This window comes from Musca autumnalis, unplaced genomic scaffold (assembly GCF_047663935.1).
Source record: "Musca autumnalis isolate F117 unplaced genomic scaffold, ASM4766393v1 scaffold_157, whole genome shotgun sequence".
NCBI lineage: Eukaryota > Metazoa > Arthropoda > Insecta > Diptera > Muscidae > Musca > Musca autumnalis.
In genome coordinates, this window is record NW_027411708.1 from 141,524 (window position 1) to 163,612 (window position 22,089).

Here is a 22,089-nt window from a genome sequence, read left to right on the forward strand (position 1 = left end):
TAAGATATGACATTATAAGGTTACTGGCCGAATTGGTAAAATGAAAAAATCTTCTAAGTTTAAAAACCATGTTCCGATGATCAACTGTATCGAAGGCTTTAGAGTGATCGAGTAGCACAAGGAAACAAGCCTGGTTGTCATCAATGTCATTCCAGATTGACTCTGAGACGTCAACTAATGCTGTGATACAACTATGCCCAGCTCTGAAGCCTGATTGAATATCGCTCAGCAACGATTCACGTTGAAGAAAGTCAGACATAGTATGGCTATAGGTCGATACTCCATATTGGTTTTTGGAACTGGTATAATTTTGACATGTTTCCAAAGATTAGGATATGTGCTGGTAGTCAGAATAGTATTAAAGAAGTATGAGATATAGGGCAATAGTCGCGGGAGAATAATTCGTATAAACTTCGGATCGACGCCGTCTGGATCAATGGCATTGGATTTAACCTCTTTAAAGCTACTTAGGACTTCTTCATATGCAACACAACGGAATTCAAAATTTCCGACACCAAAAACAGCATCAGAAGGTTCATAGGTATCTGAATAAAAGGTAGGATCAGCTTTTGTAGCTGTAATGTTGATGAACATTTTATTTAGTTCATCTGCATCACCAGAAGAGGGGCCAATATCCTTATGTTTACCAATACCAAGATCACTAATGGTCTTCCACTTGCTTTTGGAATCAACAGCGGAACTAAAGCTTGTAGCATAAAAATCAGTTTTAGCAGACTTTATGCATTTATTAGCTCTTTTTCTTGCAGAGGAGAATTCTTCATATAGATCAGGTGTTTTATATCTCTTCCATCTGGAATAGGCTATGTCCATTATCTATCTTTATTTTCCAGGCGTTTTTCCTCAATAAAAGTTCGCCAGACTTTGTTTACAGTAGGAATAGATTTTGTGAATTGTACGTCGTACAAATTCTTTGAAATTACAAATTTTTTTGGATAAGCTCATCAGAACCTGCTACGGATTCACTTTCCCATAAAGCACCACTAAATGTTGGTATTTTAAGTGTACAACTCGAGATTTTTTCTTTCATTTATTTTGCGATGCATCTACCTTCGTAATTATCAAGTTTTTTGTATGTTTTATTCTTGTTGCCGTGACGACTTCTTTCACACGTAGGCCTTTTTGCTTGCATGACGATCGAAGGAAATAATCTTCTCTCCAACGAAATACAAGCGCTTCTTCTACCACATACACACGCACTTGTAGACGATTCCATTTTTTTGAATGTTTTTGTTATTGCTGTGACGAAGCCTTCTACAAGTAGGTCTTTTTTGCATGCATGACGATGGAAAGAAATAATCGTCTCAACAGCAACAACAACAAAAAACACGCGTTTACCGCATACATACCGCACATACTTGCAGACGAGACAAGTTTGTTCGTTGTTTTGTTCTTTCTTTGAATTATAATTATAGTTTTATACTTACAATTTGTAGAATTTTAGTTTGCCACTCACTCAAACTTATATTTTCAAACACCTTTTAATTTCTTACGCGCGCTTCGTTCGTGTCACACACAAACAATCAACTACATCGAATGAGAGATTAGAGTTCTAAGCCGACTATTATTAGAAGACCTGACAGTGTGAATATGAATCTAATTGTGGCAGCGGCGGTTTAAACATTTTTGGCTGGCGGTTCATTTAAATTTCAATCATATTCTTAGTGCTAGTACACACGTTGGATCTTTTGTTGAATTCACCATCGTTTTCGTACTCAAAAGGCTGCATTTTTTCGTAATATTATAACAACAGTAATTTTTGTTACAAACACGTACGACTTCACATAAATGTTATTGTTGTTAAATACATAGATTTATAAATTGTAATAACAAAATTATTGTGATAAAAATCAATTGGACAAATTGCCATACGTGTTTGCACAGCAGTGGGTATGCAACATCTAAAGCCATGACATACATAAATCCAATATTTAGATCTTCAAGTAGATCGGTGCATTTATAGATGTACCCTGCGATATTAAACTCCGCATAACTTATGTCATGACCAAATATTACAAATTTAATTTGTAAGTCCGTAATAGCATCCTCCTTCAATTGCACAATTGACTGAAAATTAAAATGAAATTGAATTATTTTCCACAATAAGAATTTTTATTAACATATATTTTTTTTTTAAATTACTCACCTCATATTCCTTAATAAAACGCCCCTGAATTTCAAATTTACTGGCTCTACCTTTCTTATCTTGCGTTTCATGCCTTTTTCCACTGTGCGGTAAAATTTATGGTATGAATAAACAAAATATTTGGTATAAAATAAATTATAAGCTCAATGTAGTTAACTAATTAATGTGTCATAATTTTAGGACCTACGTTCTTCGGTGGAAGTATCGATCTCCGTAATTATGTACTTACTTAGTTGGCCCATTACAAACATTTGTTCCATAGACCGAACTAAGAAAATATCTCCACTACTCTCTGTTTTTCGCGTGACTTTTTGGAATACCGCGCCTTTTCATTTCTTCATCCAATTGTATGCTCCATCGAAGCTTAGGCCTGCCGATTCTGCGTGCACCGCCATGTGGCATGTATTCATACGCCTTTTTAGCGGGTTCATCATCGCTCATTCTCATGATATGGCATAGCCAACGCAATCTCTGCATCTCGATATGTTTAACTATATTCATGTCTTTGTATAGCTGATATAGCTCGACGTCGATATTCACCGTCAACGCAAATCGGCCCGTAGATCTTTCGAAGAATTTTCCTCTCAAACACACCAAGCACTGCCTTATCTGCTTGCGCAAGTACCCTTCGGGTTTAATTATAAAAAATAATAAATTAATATAAAAAACATTAATAAAATAATAATTATAAAAATAATAAAAAAATACAATAAATAATTAAATTTAAAAATTAGAAAATTATAATTTAATTTCTTCTAATTTTTATTAAATTATAAAAATTAAAAAATAATAAATTAATATAAAAAACATTAATAAAATAATTATTAAATATAATTATTATTATTATTAAAATAATAATAAAATATTAAATAATTAAAATATTCTAGTTTTAGAATTTGATTATATATTGTATTTTTTATTATTTTTATATTTATTATTTTATTAATGTTTTTTTATATTAATTTATTATTTTTTAATTTTTATAATTAAATTAAAAAATAAAAGAAATTAAATTAAAATATTCTAATTTTAGAATTTTATTATTTATTGTATTTTTTATGATTAATTTTCTTAATATTTTATTAATAATTATTAATAATAAAAATTCTTTCATTCTGTCGGGGTCTTCTTTTAGACATTCGTCAATGATGGCCTTTGAGATTTTCACCCTATCTTTATTTTCCAGGTGTTTTTCCTCAATAAAAGTTCGCCAGACTTTGTTTACAGTAGGAATAGATTTTGTGAATTGAAATTACAAATGTTTTTGAGATAAGCTCCTCAGAACCTGCTTGGGATTCTCTTTCCGATAAAGCACCACTAACGGTGGATGCTGATGTCACAGATCGCACGGAATCTAAATGAACATAAAATATGTAAATACATTATACAGTCAACCAAAAAAGTCTACATACACCCTATAAATCTCGAGTTTTAAGGGTAAGGAAGCATTTTTATGAAAATCCAAGTACATAGTTTTATTTCATATCCCTAATAAACAATATTACATACAACAAAAATATATTCCATAATACGAATAACGGTAAATTCTATAAAAATAAAAAAATGAATAGGGAAAAAGTGTACATACACCCAATGAAATATTAAGATTACCGTAAAATTTATGGAATAAGCAATACAAATTTTACATTTTATTGCTTTATCGTATGTCTCTGGTTGTCTATGATATATTTTAGACAAAATAGGAACATATCTGTGCTTTAATTGACGTTATTTAAGGTCAGACTTCGCGTATAGCTCGTTAAGTCGGACCCTTGCAGATTTCTTTGAGTTTTTAGACAAAATAGGAACATACTTACTTACTTAGCTGGCCTTTTACAGAACATTTGTTCCATAAGCCGAACTAAGAAAAAATCTCCAATCCTCTCTGTTTGCTGCTGTATTTTCCCAATCTGGGATATGTAGCTTTGTGATATCTCGTTTCACTTGTTCGCTCCAACGAAGCTTTGGCCTTCCAGATCTGCGAGAACCTCCATGCGGCCCGTATTTATACGCCTTTTTAGCGGGTTCATCATCACTCATTCTTATAACATGGCCTAGCCAACGCAATCGTTGTATCTCGATTCGTTCAACTATATTGATGTCATTGTATAGTTGATACAGCTCGATGTTCATACGACGCCGATATTCGCCGTCAACACAGATTGGCCCGTAGATCTTTCGAAGAATTTTTCTCTCAAACACACAAAGCACTGCCTTATCTGCTTGAGCAAGTACCCATGCTTCGGAACCATACATTAGCACGGGTAGTATCAGTGTTTTGTACAGTGTTATTTTTGTTTGACGAGAGGTGGCTTTATTCCTAAACTGCTTACTCAGCCCAAAGTAGCATCTGTTAGCCAACACTATTCTTCTTCGTATTTCACAACTGATGTTATTTGTTGTGTTTATGGCGGTGCCGAGGTAGACGAAGTCCTTTACTACCTCAAAATTATAGGTACCAACATTCACAGATGGTGCGGTGTTTATGGACATATTACGCGTCGATACCATCAACTTGGTTTTTACGCCGTTTACTGCCAGACCAACTTTAGCAGATTCTCTTTCGACTTTTGCAAAGGTGTCAGTTACTTCCTTTACCGATCGACCCATGATGTCAATGTCGTCGGCATAAGCCAGTAACATGTGGCTGTTCGTGTATATCGTTCCATTTCTTTTGACCTTCGCGTCTCGTATGACCTTTTCCAGCAGGATGTTAAATAGATCACACGACAGGCCGTCTCCTTGTCTGAAACCTCTTTTGGTAGTAAACTCTTCGGAGAGGTTCTTTCCAATTTTAACTGAGGATCTCGTCTCAGTTAATGTCATTCTACAAAGTCGAATTAGCTTTGCAGGAATACCAAAATCAGACATGGCTTGGAACACCTTTGAACGTATAGGGCTGTCGAATGCTGCTTTATAATCGACGAAAAGATGGAAGGTGTCGATCTGCATTTCTTGGGTCTTTTCCAGGATTTGTCTCAAGGTAAATATCTGGTCAATGGTGGATTTGCCAGGTCTAAAGCCGCACTGATAGGGTCCAATAATTTCATTGACCATAGGCTTTAGCCTCTCACACAATATGCCAGATACTATCTTATATGCAATAGGGAGCAGACTTATGCCCCTATAATTGGAGCACACAGTCTTATCACCCTTCTTGTGGACTGGACATAGGATGCTCACGTTCCAATCGTCGGGTACGCGTTCTTCCTGCCAGATGGTGCTAACTAGCTGATGCATACACCTTATCAGCGTGTCGCCTCCGGTTTTGAACAGCTCGGCTGGTAGGCCATCTGCTCCTGCCGCCTTATTATTCTTCAGCCGGTTTATTGCTGTCCTTACCTCATCTTGGCTGGGCGGTATACATTCAATACCATCATCTGGGATTGGATCTGTGGTATCTTCGCCGTCTTCACTGCTATCGGATACCAACAGTTTGGAAAAATGTTCTTTCCATATCCTGAGCACACTATCTGTATCAGTTACCAAATTACCTTGTTGATCTCTACAGGAGGATATTCCTGTACCAAAGCCATCAGTTTGATGCTTCACTCTTTGGTAGAATTTTCGGACTTCGTTCTGTCTCCTGTACATCTCCATTTGTTCACACTCCCTCTTTTCCATTTCTCTCTTTTTCCTGCGGAAAAGACGTTTCTCCTCTCTCCTTTTCTCCCGATACCTCTCTCGTGCGCTACGCGTTGCTACTGATTGTAAAGTAGCCCTATATGCCGCATTTTTTTCTTCGGTAGCAGCACGGCACTCCTGGTCATACCACGGATTCTTTGGTGGAGGTCTCTGGTATCCAAGTACTGATTTTGCGGCTGTTTGCATGGAGTGGGCAATATTTTGCCATTGTGCTGATATGTTATCGGGACGAGAAGCGCTATCATTAAGCAATTGGGTCAGTTGAGTGGAATATGCTGTGGCTATCTGTTGTGTTTGCAGCTTGGCGATGTCCAACTTTCGTGTTGTGTCTGTCCGTGCTTTATTTGCAACGTTTAGACGGGTACGTACCTTTGCTGCAACGAGGTAATGGTCCGAATCTATGTTTGCTCCTCGGAACGATCGTACATCCAACACGCTCGATGAATGTCTTCCATCTATCACAACGTGATCAATTTGATTTATTGTTCTTTGGTCTGGAGACAGCCAAGTGCCCTTATGAATATCGAGATGCTTAAATCTGGTACTGCTAACTACCATGTTTTTTGCCGCTGCGAAGTCTATCAGCCTCATTCCATTGTCTGATGTTTCACTATGTAGACTGAATTTCCCAACTGTTTGTCCAAAGATATTCTCCTTTCCAATTTTGGCATTAAAATCGCCTAGAACAATTTTAATGTCATGGGCAGGACAACGGTCATATGTTTCTTCTAAGCTCTCGTAGAATATATCTTTGGTCTGTTCGTCCTTGTCTTCGGTTGGGGCATGAGCGCAGATAAAGCTGATGTTGAAGAATTTTGCTTTAAATCGAATTGTAGCAAGTCTTTCATTCACTGGGGTGAAGCTGGAGACCAGATGTTTTAACCTCCGACCAACTACAAAACCGCAACCAAACTCATGCTTTGTGTCATGGCAGCTATAATACAGTGCGTCACCTTTAGGTGTTGTTGTGACATCTTTCCCAGTCCATCGTATTTCCTGTATGGCAGTAATATCGGCTTTGTACTTTCCAAGTACGTCTGCCAATGCGAAGACTGCACCTTCTCTATAAAGAGTGCGAACATTCCAGGTGCAGATTCGCAGATCATGGTCCTTAAAACGTTTGCGGGGTTCGTCAACTTTAGAGGGGTTTGTTTTTCTTTTCTTTCGTTTTTTCATAGTAGGCTGTTTTTTTCTAGGGGAGGGTTACTAACCCGACGCCCAAACCCAAGTTTTTAACGTTCTTATGGGTGAACGCGCGGCACATGTTAGCTCACTACCTTTAACGGGTGTTAAAGGCAGTTCCCCAGGTGACACCACGGGGAGGTCAGTGTCCGCTTGAGATGAAAGAGGGACCAAGATAAATCCTGGGCTTTGCCATGTTAAAACCGGTCAGGACCGTTCCTTGGTATCTTCCATCCCCTACGTCACATAGGAACATATTTGTGCTTTAATTGACGTTATTTAAGGTCAGACTTCGCGTATAGCTCGTTAAGGCGGACCCTTGCAGATTTCTTTGAGTTTTTCAGTCTGGTAGTTTATGAAACCCCAGGAAATACTGTGGGACTAATTATTTTAAGATCCTGGAGCGCTTTGAAGTTGTTCTTATGGATAATATATGTTCCTGAGCTTTGCTAAATATGCGAATTCCTGAGTTTTTCATAAATTTTATATTTTTCACAGCATTCCAAGGGTCAAATTACACGCAAGAATCTAGGAATTACCTTGTAATAAATTTTTGGACCCTAATTCAATCAGAAATGTTCAAAATTATTCTACAAACCCGATCCTAAAATCTCCAAAGCATCAAAATAAAAGCACCACCAAAGAATGCATGAAATTTGTTTGAAATTTACACTGTTAACTTGTATGCTCTCGTATTATGATCGTTAGGGTCACTTGAAGCGCTATAAATGTCGGATACTTTTACACTGCTGATTAAATGAATGCACGAGGATCGTACAAGACTTTATTACAAGGTAATTCGAAGGCTTCTGCATGTAATTTGCCCCTTGCAATGTTGTGAAAACTATAAAATTTATGAAAAATCTCAGGAATTCGTATATATAGCGAATCTCAGGAGCATCTATTATCCCAAAATTATTAGTCCCACTGTTTTTCTGGGATTTCATAAACTACTAGACTGAAAAACTCAAAGAAATCTGCAAGGGACCGCCTTAACGAGCTATACGCGAAGTCTGACAACAAATAACGGAAACTAATCCACAAATATCTTCCCATTTTGTCTCAAATATATCATAGACAACCAGGGACATTCGATAAAGCAATAAAATGTAAAATTTGTATTGCTTATTCCATAAATTTTACGGTAATCTTAATATTTCATTGGTGGTATGTACACTTTTCCCTATTGTTTTTTTTTTATTTTTTATAGAATTTACCGTTATTTGTATTATGAAATATATTTTTGTTGTATGTAATATTGTTTATTAGTGATATGAGATAGAACTAAGTACTTGGATTTTCATAAAAATGCCTTCTTACCCTTAAAAACCGAGATTTATAGGGTGAATGTAGACATTTTTGGTTGACTGTATATTAAAAAAGGAAAAATAAATGCAGTATTCTTACCTCCAAGTTGCAACCCAATTTGAAATGTTGGTGTTGACATACATTGCATAACAATTTTTCAAAATTGGTCTTCTTTTAGTTTTGTACCGAACATGTTTTAAAAAGTTTATACGTGAATTGTTGACGCTTGAAAATTAATAAAATGAAATTAAAATGAAACAATGACAAATATATAAACGAAAAAAATAGTGATACCACAGCGAAAGAATAAAACAACCAAAATGTAAAAATCCAGCAAAAAGAACAAAAAAGTAAAAAAATTTACTTGTCTCCTTTTTTGCATGCATGACGATGGAAAGAAATAATCGTCTCAACAGCAACAACAAAAAACACGCGTTTCTTTTACCGCATTCATACCGCACATACTTGCAGACGAGACAAGTTTGTTCGTTGTTTTGTTCTTCCTTTGATTTATAATTATAGTTTTATACTTACAATTTGTAGAATTTTAGTTTGCCACTCACTATAATTATTTTTACCACTTTAATGCAAATTTTCAGACTTATATTTTCAAACAACTTTTTTATTTCTTACGCGCGCTTCGATCGTGTCAAACACAAACAATCAACTACATCGAATGAGAGATTAGAGTTCTAAGCCGACTATTATTAGAAGTCGTGACGGCGTGAATATGATTTTACTTATGGCAGCGGTGGTTTAAAAATTTTTGGCTGGCCGTTCGTTTAAATTTCAATCATATTCTTAGTGCTAGTACACCCGTTGGATCTTTTGTTGAATTCACCATCGGTTTTCGTACTCAAAAGGTTGCATTTTTTCGTAATATTATAACAAGAGTTATTTTTGTTACAAACACGTACGTCTTCGCATAAATGTTATTGTTGCTAAATACATATATTTATAAATTGTAATAACAAAATTATTGTGATAAAAGTCCTTGACACTGATATATGTAAATAACTATCAATATTTCTCGATTTATGTGGTTGAAGACCATTTCATCATAAAAGTGTCACAAGTTGTTGCATCATCATTTTTTAGCGGTGGTGCAAAAAATGGAAGTGTTACATTTATCGAGAAATATTGAAATATTATTTACATATATCAGTGTCAAGGACTTTAATCACAATAATTTTGTTATAATAATTTGTAAATGTATGTATTTAACAACAATAACATTTATGTGAAGACGTACAAAAATTACTCTTGTTATAATATTACGAAAAAGTACAACCCTTTGAGTACGAAAACGGTGGCGAATTCAACAAAAGATGAAGCATAACTTTGAAATTTAAACATTGAGCCATGGCACCAAGGCACATTTAATAAGGTAGTTGCAACGTCAAATAAATATGATGATCAAAAGTTGTAAAACAAGACATATTGATTTCAACGAATTTAAGCAACAATTATTTCTTTTATATATTTAGCAATTAAAATAGTTGTCGGTTGAGAAAATTATCTTATGGCAAAATAATTCATATTTTTGACCATTTTTTCATTGTTGTGTTTTCACATAAAATGTGTGCTGTCAAATATGTATGTATACTGCCTTTGTAAAGCAAATACAAATTTTGAAATGTTAATCCAAGGCGCGTGAAACAAGGATATACTAAACATGGCATCTGATGGTAGCATGAGATTTTTCACATGTAATTCGAAGAATTTCAGTTGTAATTCGAATAATTTCAGTTGTAATTCGAAACATTTCACTTCAAATTACAAATGAAATAATTCGAATTTTAAATGAAATTCTCAAATTACAAATGAAATAATCAAACTACCAATGAAATAATTCTAAATTCAATTGGAATTCCCAAATTACAAGTGAAATGTTTCGAACTACAACTGAAACTATTCGAATTACATGTGAAAATGGTCTAGTTCTGATTGGTACAAAAAATTCGATGCCAATCTAAGCGCCAATTTCTGTACAAATTTTGACATTTTATGTTATCACAAAAGTTTTGATATTGAAGCAATTAGTCGAATATTCTACCTTATTAAATGTACCTTGTGTCATGCATTGAACAGAAACATTGCACAATCATACAACCTACACCAGCTGACACAAAAACAAAAAATTTATAAGAAAAAATGTGAATATTTGATGGATTTTTGTAATAAAGAGTTTATTAATATCCGCCTAATGATTTAATTTTTTTGAAAAAAAATATGTGAATCGCTTTATTTTTGGAAAACATTTTTAACATTTCACAATTCCACTTGGTTGTAGGTTGATACATCTACCTCTCAATTGTGCCATGAACAGAAGCAAACAATTTGTATTTACAGTTGTATTTGGAGGAGCACAAACAATTGTTCATTTCTGCTTTGTCGTGTTTGCTTCGCTTTCACCATAAAAAAAATCTGAACTATTTCTTTGGCCTTTGATTTGCAGAAAAAGTATTGTTTATAAAAAAACAGCAACAACAAAGAACGAAAGACAAACGCTTAGCCGTATTTATTTATTTATTTGTTTATTTCTGCACAACAAGACATAATGTTTTATAAGTTATAGTGCAGTTTTCTAGATATAATTACAAATCCGACATATATAAAAGGTTTAATTAAATTATTAGGTAATATAAAAAAATTAAAAAAAGAATGTAAAAAAATTACAAAAAAAAATTTAAGTGAAATATGCTTTGATCACAAATAATATGTAAGGAATGTATAAGTTTCGAATGTATACTCATTAGGAAAGAACGCTTTTGAGCATGTTTTTCAATTTTGTTATGTTGCTAGTACACTGTAAATCGTATGATAGGGTATTCCATAGACGTATAGTATCGGTGAAAAATTGACTTTCAGAGAACAAGCTTCTTCGTCTTAGAGGAATAAGCTTTCTGCCCCGGTTGGATCTTGCAAATTGTATCCTTTGGAATAAATACTTAGGTGTTTGTTTGACAATAATCTTGTGTAAAAAATGGAGAGCTTTCATATACAGCAGGGAATCAAAGCTAAGACCATAAAGAGATTTGGTAAATTGTGATATATGTTCAGTTCTCTTTAAACCATAAACGTAACGTATCACGCTATTGTATGTTACGTTTAGTTTACGTCGACTTCCGGCGTCGCAGTGCGCAAAAAGTTCACATCCGTACAGTATACCTGGGACTACAAATGTTTTTGCCAGGAGGCAGCGTATATGTAGTGGTGTATAAGGTTGTGTAAACAACAGCAAAAGTTTGCCCTGCCACTATATTAATATGGTTCGACCATGTCAGCGAATTGTTAAAAACAACAACAAGATTTTTCGCACTGGAAACTAGAGCTACTTTCTCACGATTTATTAGTATTTCAGTATTTTGAAAATTATTTTTTTTATTTTTATGTATTATTAAACATTTCGATTTGAGGGGATTGAGGCACATACCGTTTGCATTGGCCCATTTACATAATACATTCGCTAGGTCTTCATTCAATTTAAGAACGCTCTGGTCAATATTCTTCAGATGACTGCTTAGATAAATCTGTACGTCGTCCGCGTACATGTGAATCCGGCTATAAGATAGGTTACGTGGAAGATCATTTGCGTACATGGAAAAGAGTAGTGGGCCTATAATCGATCCTTGGGGTACACCTTTGTTAATCGGTAAAGACCTGGATTTCACGTTACCTAAATACACAGATTGTGACCTATTATATAAGTACGAGATTATAAGGTTTGTGGAGGTAGTAGAAAAATTAAAAAGCCTTCTAAGTTTATAAGGCATAGTGTGGTGATCTACGGTGTCAAAGGCCCTTGAGTGGTCAAGGAGGACGAGAAAGCAGACCTGGTTTTCATCAATATCACTCCTGACAGACTCTGCAACCTCTACTAGCGCGGAGGTACAGCTATGACCAGCCCTAAACCCAGACTGTACATCACACAACAACGATTCTCTTTGTAGATATTCTGACATTTGTATATGCATGACTTTTTCAAGCACTTTTGAAAAGTAGCACAATAAGGCTATAGGACGAAACTCTGTGTTCGACTTAGGGACTGGAATAATCTTAGCATGTTTCCAGAGCTCGGGGTATGTACTAGAAGTAATGATGGTATTGAAAAAGTACGTGAAATATGGAAATAGACGCGGCAGAATTATACGAATAAACATTGGATCCACTCCATCTGGACCAATGGCATTAGATTTCACTTTTCCAAAACATACGACTACTTCTTCATGAGTTATGCATCGGAACTCAAAACTACCGTAACCTTCATTACCATATGTGTGCTCATCGTCATTGCCATAGAAGGAAGGATCTGCATTAACTAATGGAATATCAATAAATTTTTTTTATTTAGCTCATCTGGATCACCATTATATAAACATTTTTCTTACTTTTTCCAGCCCCTTGTTCACTAACAACATTCCATTTACTTCTTGAGTTTATGGCAGAACTGAATCGGTTAAAATAGTACTCAGTTTTGGCTGATTTTATGCATTTGTTTGCTCTTTTCCTCGCCGAACAAAACTCTTCATGCAATTCTGGAGTTTTATAGCGCTTCCAGCTGGCATACGCTCTATCCCTAGCATTTATACACATTTTAATTGATGAATTAAACCAAGGTTTGCTATTAGCGGATTTTCTTTTTGTTATGAGAGGAAATGTTGAGTTGTACAGATCATTAATATTATTTAGAAAAAATCCAAGTTGCTGGTCAACAGAAGTTAAATCATACAACTCATCCCAGCTGATTTGGAGATGGTTTTCCTCTAAATCCATGTAGTTTAAATTTCTGTAATCTCGAACAGAATAAAATTGTTCTTCTTTTTCTTCTATATTAAAGTTATAAGCAAGAAATATTAAATCATGCCTTGAAAAACAGGAAGCTGATATTTGATCATACATAAGAACATTGTCGATGTCATTAACATAAAACAAATCAAAAAGTGTGTTCGCTGTTGTGGAAAAATGGCTAGGTATTAGACTTTATATTAAACTTAGCATTAAGCTTGGCTTTAGTGAAAATCGCTACTCTCCCACCTCGACTTTCTCTGTCGGACCTAAATACTGTATATCCCTTGATATTTATTAAACTGTCTGGAATAGATGTGTAGAGCCATGTTTCTGAAACACAAATGATATCGATACCAGAGTTCTCAAAAATATGTATAAACTCGTCAGTTTTATTCACAAGACTTTGTGCGTTAATATGACAAATTGTTAAACCGTTTTTATGTTTGGATAATATGCTTACTAAGCTCTTAGTTACATCCATGGAACCTCTATATATATTACCCGTATGACTCATAGATAAAGGATTTAGTAGTTCGTGAGGTACTAGCAGCATAAAAGAAAAAAATAAATGATATCTATACAAAGAAAGTGATCAAAGCATGTACAAATATAGATTGATAATGTGTAAAATTGTGATTAGAGTTTAAAATGCGATTTGATAAATAACAAAATGTAATTATGGCTAAACTTGGATCTCACTGCTTTGCTCATTACCCATAGTCCGAAAATCTTCAATAAATTTAGGATGGTATACACATATGGGTTCCTTGCTATTGAGACGCTTAATATAAACAAGCCCTCGAAATGTATATGCCACTTGTATAAGGCCCTTTTTCTTTATGTGAATGGCATCTTGCAGTAGTTGAAAGTTGGTGTTGGAAATATTTTCGTTTATGTAATATTGTTTCAGTAGTGCGATTCTGTAAAACATTTTTTGAGCTACCGACAAAAATCGGTAAAATTAAAACGCAAAATTTTAAATGAAAAGTTCAAATAAAAGTTGACAAAACTCTTGCTATCGGTAGAACTTTACGACTACTATTTATTCGTCGTTAACTTACCGACAAACATCGTTAACTACCGTAATTATAAGCATTTTAATTTTACCGACAATTGTCGGTAACCCAAAAAATGAGTTAGAGAATCGCACTACAGGTCTAACTTATTGTTATTAAGCTTCCTGTAGCCAGCTACGCATTTAAGAAAAAAGCTCTTATCGTATGGCGACATGAACTTGACGATAATAACACCATCGGGAGAATTAATTTTCTTCGTATTATTTCTATTTTGTAGTCGATGGATTGACTTAATACGAGGCGCATCAACTTTAATAGAAGTGCATATATTACCGTAAATTTCATTAAGGTTCTCTTCTTCATGGTGAGATATACCATTGATGCGGACTTCACATGCTACGTGGGATTTCTCTTGTCTTAAGAGTTGCATTCGTAGTTCAATTATTTCATTATTCAACGGTTGAACATAGTCAGCTGCTTTCTCCAGTTGAGAGACACGATCATTCTCATCATTTAATTCCGCTCTCATATCACATAGTCTCCTATCTATGTCATTTACAATGCGATTTTCGGTTTCTTTTAGTAGTAATTTAATTTAAACTGTTCCATTAAACGATCGCTTAGCGAAACGGTCGTCTAATATTTCAAAAAAAGAAGTGGAGAGTCTGATAAACGTGGCGTTTTTGAAAAGTTACCGAGCGAACGTTGAAATAGGCTCTCCCTGTCTCTTTTAGGGGCACGTGAATTTTTTGCAGCAGTTTCATCTTCAAATGCCAGATCTTATTGTGTATGGTTGGCTTCCGTTTGTTCAAACATTGTGAGATGACTTGTTTATGTTTATACGGACAGAATAGTTCAAATCAATGATTGTTTATTGTAACAACAAAAGATGTTGCAGACTTTTAGGCGCAAGTTATAATTGTTTAAAGTTTTGTAATGAGATTTCTGTTAAGATAGATAACTGTTATAATAACAAAGAGCTTTTGGAATCTGTTGGACGAAAATGTTTTGACAGCTATCACACCGCTAATGAAAAAACAGGGATTCAACCTCTCGTCGTCTCTCCTGCGTCTCCTATTACACGATACAGACCTCTTTATTATAAAACAGAATTCCGTAGCCGCGAGAGCACTGTTATTACTCTCGTTGACAAACATCCTCTATCCATCCATGAAAAAAAATGTTTTACCCAAACGTATCAAATTGAGATATGTTACAAATTGCTGCAAACATATATTTGTTTGCAACCGGTCCCAAACATATATTTGTTTGGATCCAAACATATTTGTAACATAAATTTTTCTGCGTGTATTAGCATAGGTCCACCATGGTACAATAATACAGGTAGCATTATCACGCCAGCTGATGGTAACATAATGTGTCAATTGCTTTGAATTGATGTCAAATTTTGACATCTTATGTTGCCAACAATTGCCGATGCGGCTACCTGTGTATTTGTACCATGAGGTCCACGTATGGGTTTAGTCCCCATATAACGGTAGCAACCTATTGCAGATGTTTTTAAGTTTGCGCCGTTTCATGGGACTAAACCAAAACCGTAATTTTTCATTAAAAAAACGTCTGCTCCGCCCGATATAGGGTACATTTTCTGTGATTGCTAGTTAGGATTCCCTGTTGTCACAAAACTTCACCAACACAAAGTATGGACATTGGTACTTTCGTAACATTGTGGTTGTTATAAAAATGTCGGCCTGGCCGAAGTAAACGCTGTTTTACTTGTTTAATTTTGCAATGTTTTTTATAAATACATATCAATTGGTAGAGGCGAGAAAAAGGAAATGGGACCTACTGGAGGAAGCCCGTCGAAGTGGAAATATTAAGATGCTGTGCATCGGATAATTGGAAGCAATGCTGCAAATAGTGCGGAATTGTTCGAGTCTTTTTTATTTGTGAGTATTTCGTACATGTGAATACATTAATAACATATTAACAACAATTTTATTTTATTAGGAGGAGGAAAGTACATCAGATACCCAGACATTTCTAGAAATATAACTATCACCATCGCCGCTACCTTCGTTTTTACCGCCACCATCTATTGATGCCACGCTCACATCACCTATCACTTCTTCGTCCTCCTCTGCGAAAAAAAAAATAATTTGGGCGAAGTTATAAAAATTATGGAAGAACAAATTGAAATACTAAAAAGTGTGGTGTGCCATCAGGAAGCAAAATGAAACAGGCAAAGAGTTTATAAACTTAATGAAAGCCTTAATAGATAAGATTTAGAAATATCAATAGAATTTATGCACTGGTAATGTGAAAAAAAAAACAAAAATTGATCTCTTCAACTTGGAAACATTTTTAATAAATTATCCTATTTATGTACTCCAATTCAACTGTTTGCACTTACTACAACCCAAAGCTATTGCATTCTTAATTATCGACGCTGCAACGTCGTTTTCGCCAATTCTTGTTGAGTGGTTGGGCTGGATTCGTGTAGTTAATTGTCCGATAGCATTATCCATCCATGTTGGAGAAACATCATCGTTTTCCATTTTCAAAAAGTTGTGTAAAATGCAGCATGTTTTTATGACGATGCACTATAGGTAATTTGACCTGTTTTTGAGACAAAAATTAATAACAGCGGAATTAAAGGATTTTTTAACTTTTTACATTATTTATGTTTAAAAGAGAGATTAAACAAATATTTTTACAGATAAATTAGGATATAACAAACAACGGTTATAAGCAACTACATATATAACGAACAAAGCTATTTTTTCCAATGCAATTTTCATTAGTTTTCTTATACACAACAAACTGTTGAAAACGATAACGGTAGTAAGTAACAAAAATGTTGTCCCCGCGAGTAGATTTTCCAATTTAAAACGCGATAATGTCACTATTTTGAAAAATATCATTCATATTAATAAATTTTGACATGTTCTCTTTTCAATGCCAACTAACAAATTGTTATTATTAAAAGTTGCAATATCGACTTTTTGCCTCAAAAACTGGGCAAATTACCTATAGTGCGATGTTGACATTTTGTGGTGCTATTTGTAAGCCTCTACCTATTCTACTAAATCTAGCTTTTATTTGCCCAAATGCATTTTCAACTACATGACAACATCTAGATAGTCGGTCATAAAATATTTTTTCCACGTCTGGTTGATTTATTGAATATGGAAATGGTTTCATCATATAGCGCGATAACCGAAAAGTAGAATCGCCAATAAGCAACACAGGCACATCGATGACTCCAATTACTTTGCTATTATAGGCAAAGATTTCAGCGCTTTCATGAAATTTCTTTAGAGAACTTTTTTCGAAAATGTATGAATCATTGTTTTTCCCACTTGATCCAATGTTTATATATGTGAACTTTGATCTGCGATAGCATGAAATGAAAAAGTGTTCAATAACACTGAGCGATACAATCAAATGGCAAGATTATGATGTGGAACTAATATATGAGACAGGTGTATCGTAGTTTTGAAAGTTTACATCGGGAGGTAACCTAAGTATGGGGGAAGTTCCCCCAATTTCTATATTTTTGGAAATATTATCTTTAAGATTCCTTGGAATTATCTACATAAAATGGAAGAATTAAAAGGAATCTTCAAGTTACTATTTCCAAAAATATGGGGTTAACTTTCCCCATACTAAGGTTACCGCTTGATGTAAACTTTCAAAACGCCGATACACCTGTCTCATATATGAATATTAGCTCCGTTTCAAAATCTTATCATTTCAAAAAAAAATCATTTTTTGCACAATGATAGTTTAGAGGATGATATATCTGTGATCACAACTTGCTAATAAAATCACCGAATACCATTTTTATAGTTGTGATAATCTACCGCAAATTCTTTTTTTTGATGAATTTCTATGTGCCATCCGTCATCAGCTCCAAAACATTGCGGAAACCCGAGATTCTCGAAGCCATCAACAATTCGCTTAATTTCATCAGGATTTTGAGGATAGGAATTTATACAGTGGGACAGATTACGGTATATTGCATTGCAAAAATCTATAACAATTTCCCCAACTGTACTACGTCCCACACCGAATAAACTTGCAATTGTCATATATTCGGCTCTCATATATTCGACCCCAATGCAAACAAAGCTATTGCAACTTTCTTCTCGAGTGGATGCAATACCTCATTATGGTGTCCAACCTTTCGATTATTTTAACTTTTTCACACGCTTTGTGGAAAGCATTCCAGTTGAGTCGAAAGTTGTCTTTAAACCTGTTATCATCTATCGCTAGCACGTCACGCTCCCAAAAAGTACTGTTGCGGTCCTGTAAAAAAATGTGTGCATGAATATTAGAGTAAATTTTGAGAATATAATACTTACAAATTTCCACATCAGCCTTTCTCTTATTTCCGAATGTCCCACGGCGATTCCGATTTGTAGCAACACGTTCTGATTCTTGGTTGCTACCTCATGCACGATTTTTAAATAATTTTGCAGTTTCAACAATAACAGTTTTAGTTTTTTTCAAACAAATGCTGTTTTTCAAAAACAGCATAGACGCTAATCTTATTTTTTGAATTCTATCCATTTGATACGATGTAATTCCAACAATCTAATTTAAATGTTTTTATTTACACAAATTAACAGATGTTTACATACAATCAGCTGTTTTATAAATGCAGAAACTGTAGTCTGTCAAGGCAAAAATTTAATTCAAATTTAGATGTTTTTAATGCAAATCAACTCTGCCGTCTGTCTAGGGTATTATACGACAACAAATCAGTATTGCGGAAGAAAACGTGTCTACATCAAAAGCACAAAATAAAATATTAATGAGACTAGCTGATGCCGCAGAATCTCAAGCCAATACAGGATGCTGCCAATAGGATGAAAATTTGATATTTTTACATGTATTCTAATAAGCATTCCTTAAGTTCGCCATTTATTAAATAACCATATACTAGCTGATCCCGTTGCTATTCGCAACATCCGCTAATATCCAATATGAATGACTAATTTTAAATATTACTAATTATATATGTATGTTTTAAATATATAGCAAATACATATCGTCTAAATAAAAACTCTTTGAGTACGCATAGAATTGCGAAGATAGTTTTTAGTCCTTTTAAAGTATTTCCGTGTTTTAAATTGACTATGATCACTGTAGTTTACCCGACTACAATACATTTGATTTTTATATGACGATCCTTTAATGTTTAGATATTCGGCAGAGACTTGTAAATATTATGTGCCAATTACAACTACTTCACGAATTAAGCCATATTCCAATTGAAGAACAATACAGCCGAATTTACAACTTGGCATTGTGGGTTATCTTATAGTAGCCTTATTTTCCAACAAACGGAAATTAGATTTTTGTAGTTAGCAAAAACCTCAGTTGAGCACACGCTACCCGTAGAGCCCAATATTTATTTGGACTTCAAGAAAGGAAACCGATAAATTGGTCCTACATGTATTGTACATTTTTTTATAAATAGATCTCAAGTTATATTTGGTTATTGTTTCAAGAGATATTGGACATATAACTAGTTAATGCACACACTCTTTAAAAATTTGTAGCAATATATCTTCTTATTAGAATTGCCCTTGCCTCATCTTCGAATTCACGATTGTCGTTTGTACTAGCATGTTTTTTATTGTAGCGCCTTTTGGATTTCGAAAGGGTGTCATTAAAAATGGCTTTAATTTGTAGCCCGAATCACCTAAAGATAAAATAATCTACTTTAGAAATATATTTGCATATTAATATGACGGTTATCATACCTAGTATCCACGTATTTCTTTTTCCGTTGTCGAACGAATTTTGTAACTTCTCATCGACAATGCTTTGTTCCCAAATAACCTTTGAGGAAGTAAGAGATGTATATGTGCATGTCTTACTGTAATAGTCCGTAGTTATAAATAAAACACGTCTGAATTATTCTCGAACTCCGTAAAAAGTAATTTTTATTATATTTTCATATTTGATATCCACATGACATTATTGTCTATGCTACCGATACTACAGATACTATTATTTTTTTTTTATTTTATTTTTTTCAAATTTAATATAAACAAATTATTCTGATTACATTCGATACTCCTGGAATCGTATTGGCTTTTAACATCTGCGTTTGGCTGGCAATAGTCGCCCTTGTTGCGGCGATCCCAAGTCCCCCGTTGGCAATACGATCGAAGGAGATTGATTGCCCGTGGTTCGGGCACAAGGCTTTGATTTATTTCCTTCGTTCACAAGTGGATTGAACGATGATTCATTTATACTGTCGTCAATTGAAATTCGTTTAAGATGTGCAACGTTCCGTCGCTTCCTTCTTCCATTTTCCGTCGATTCAACCAAAGCTTCAGAACCACTCCTTTTCAATACTTTGTGTATGTTTGGCTGAAATGGTGAGTCTAACTTATTCATCACAACCTGCCGTTTTAATATGACCATGTCCCCTTCTTTTATATCGATATGCTTAGCATTTCTCTTGGAATCTGCATATACCTTTCCTTTTTCTTTTTGTTCTTTGTCACGATCATGCAGCTCTTCGTCGATTTCCAATGGCTGTGTTATAGTTGGAAGCTTATCTCTTATCTTCCGATTGAACATCAATTCGGCTGGCGACTTCAATGTTGTTGAGTGTGGTGTTGATCGATACATCAACAAATATTTCAACAATTCTGCTTTCCAGTTGCTTTTTGTTGCTTGACTTATTTTCAGAACCTTCAATAGTGACCGATTTTGCCGCTCAACCTCACCATTTTGCTGGGGCCAGTATGGTGTCGTGTTTATCAATTTAATGTTGTTTATTTCGCAGTAATTTCGAAACTCAGCGCCAAACTGTGGTCCATTATCTGCCGTAATGGATACTGGAAATCCAAATCGCGCAAAAATGATTTCCAATCGATTTATGGTTTCCATTGTATCGATCTTTGTCATTATCTCGACCTCCATGAAACGACTGTAGTAATCAACGATGACAAATAGGTGGTGACCCGAAGGTAATGGTCCACAAAAAATCCACCGCTAGGTGCTGCCACGGTTCTGATGGTAATTCGGTTCTGCGTATCGGTTCTGGATTAGACGGTATACTAACGAGGGTACAACCTTGACACCTTTTTACCATGGCCTCAACATTTTGATCGATTCTAGGCCACCATACTTTTGCTCGTAGACGTCTTTTCATTACCGTCATACCTGGATGTCCTTCATGGGCCAAATCTAGTACACGACTCCGCAAGTCCGATGGAATGACAATACGTGTGCCTCTTAATAGTATACGATCTGCAAAACTCAATTCTGTTTCATATACTTTGTATGATTCAGCAGCACCAACCCATTCTTGATTCATAATTGCATTTCTTACTGCTTGAATTTCATGGTCGTTATCAGACGCTTGTACTATTTCCTGAAGCTTCATCGCCTTTGGAGTTACATGCGATAGCAGCCAATTGACATAATAATCTGAGTCTTCGCACCGTTCTCCAGTAATTTCAATGTTTGCTATTGAATTAACGGCCAGCCGCGATAGTGGATCGGCTATATTTGACTTACCAGGCCGGTAGATTACCTTGTATCGGTATGATTGTAATCTCAATACCCATCGTTCGATCCGTGCACATGGCTTCGATCTCGGTGCGAAGATTGTCTCCAGTGGTTTGTGGTCGGTGACTAGTTCAAATAGCTTTCCATAAACGTAGTAATGGAATCTTTCTACTGCCCATACCAAAGCAAGGGCTTCCTTCTCTGTTTGTGCGTACCTTTTCTCGATAGCGGATAGACTGCGACTAGCGTATGATATTATACGTGGACCTGATTCGTTAAATTGTATAAGAACGGCACCAAGTCCCACTGGACTGGCATCTGCAATAATTTAGGTACGATCTTTGGTACTGTAATACCCAAGTGTTTTTTCTGTTGACATATACCGTTTTAAATCATTAAAAGCTTTTGCATGAACTGAACTCCATTCAAATTGGGTATCTTTGTGAGTTAACTTGCGCAGAGGATCGGTAATTGTAGCTAAAT

At 35.0% G+C, this 22,089-nt stretch overlaps 1 protein-coding gene and 1 pseudogene across 1 annotated transcript; both read right to left on the minus strand.

Moving 5' to 3' along the window:
* Positions 1–225: 225 nt before the first annotated feature.
* LOC141391849 (uncharacterized) lies at positions 226–831 on the minus strand. The gene has a single exon (XM_073964540.1). The coding sequence runs from the start codon at positions 829–831 to the stop codon at positions 226–228; it is 606 nt and encodes a 201-aa protein (XP_073820641.1).
* Positions 832–17,856: 17,025 nt separating this feature from the next.
* On the minus strand, positions 17,857–19,541 carry LOC141391850 (uncharacterized; annotated as a pseudogene).
* Positions 19,542–22,089: the final 2,548 nt, after the last annotated feature.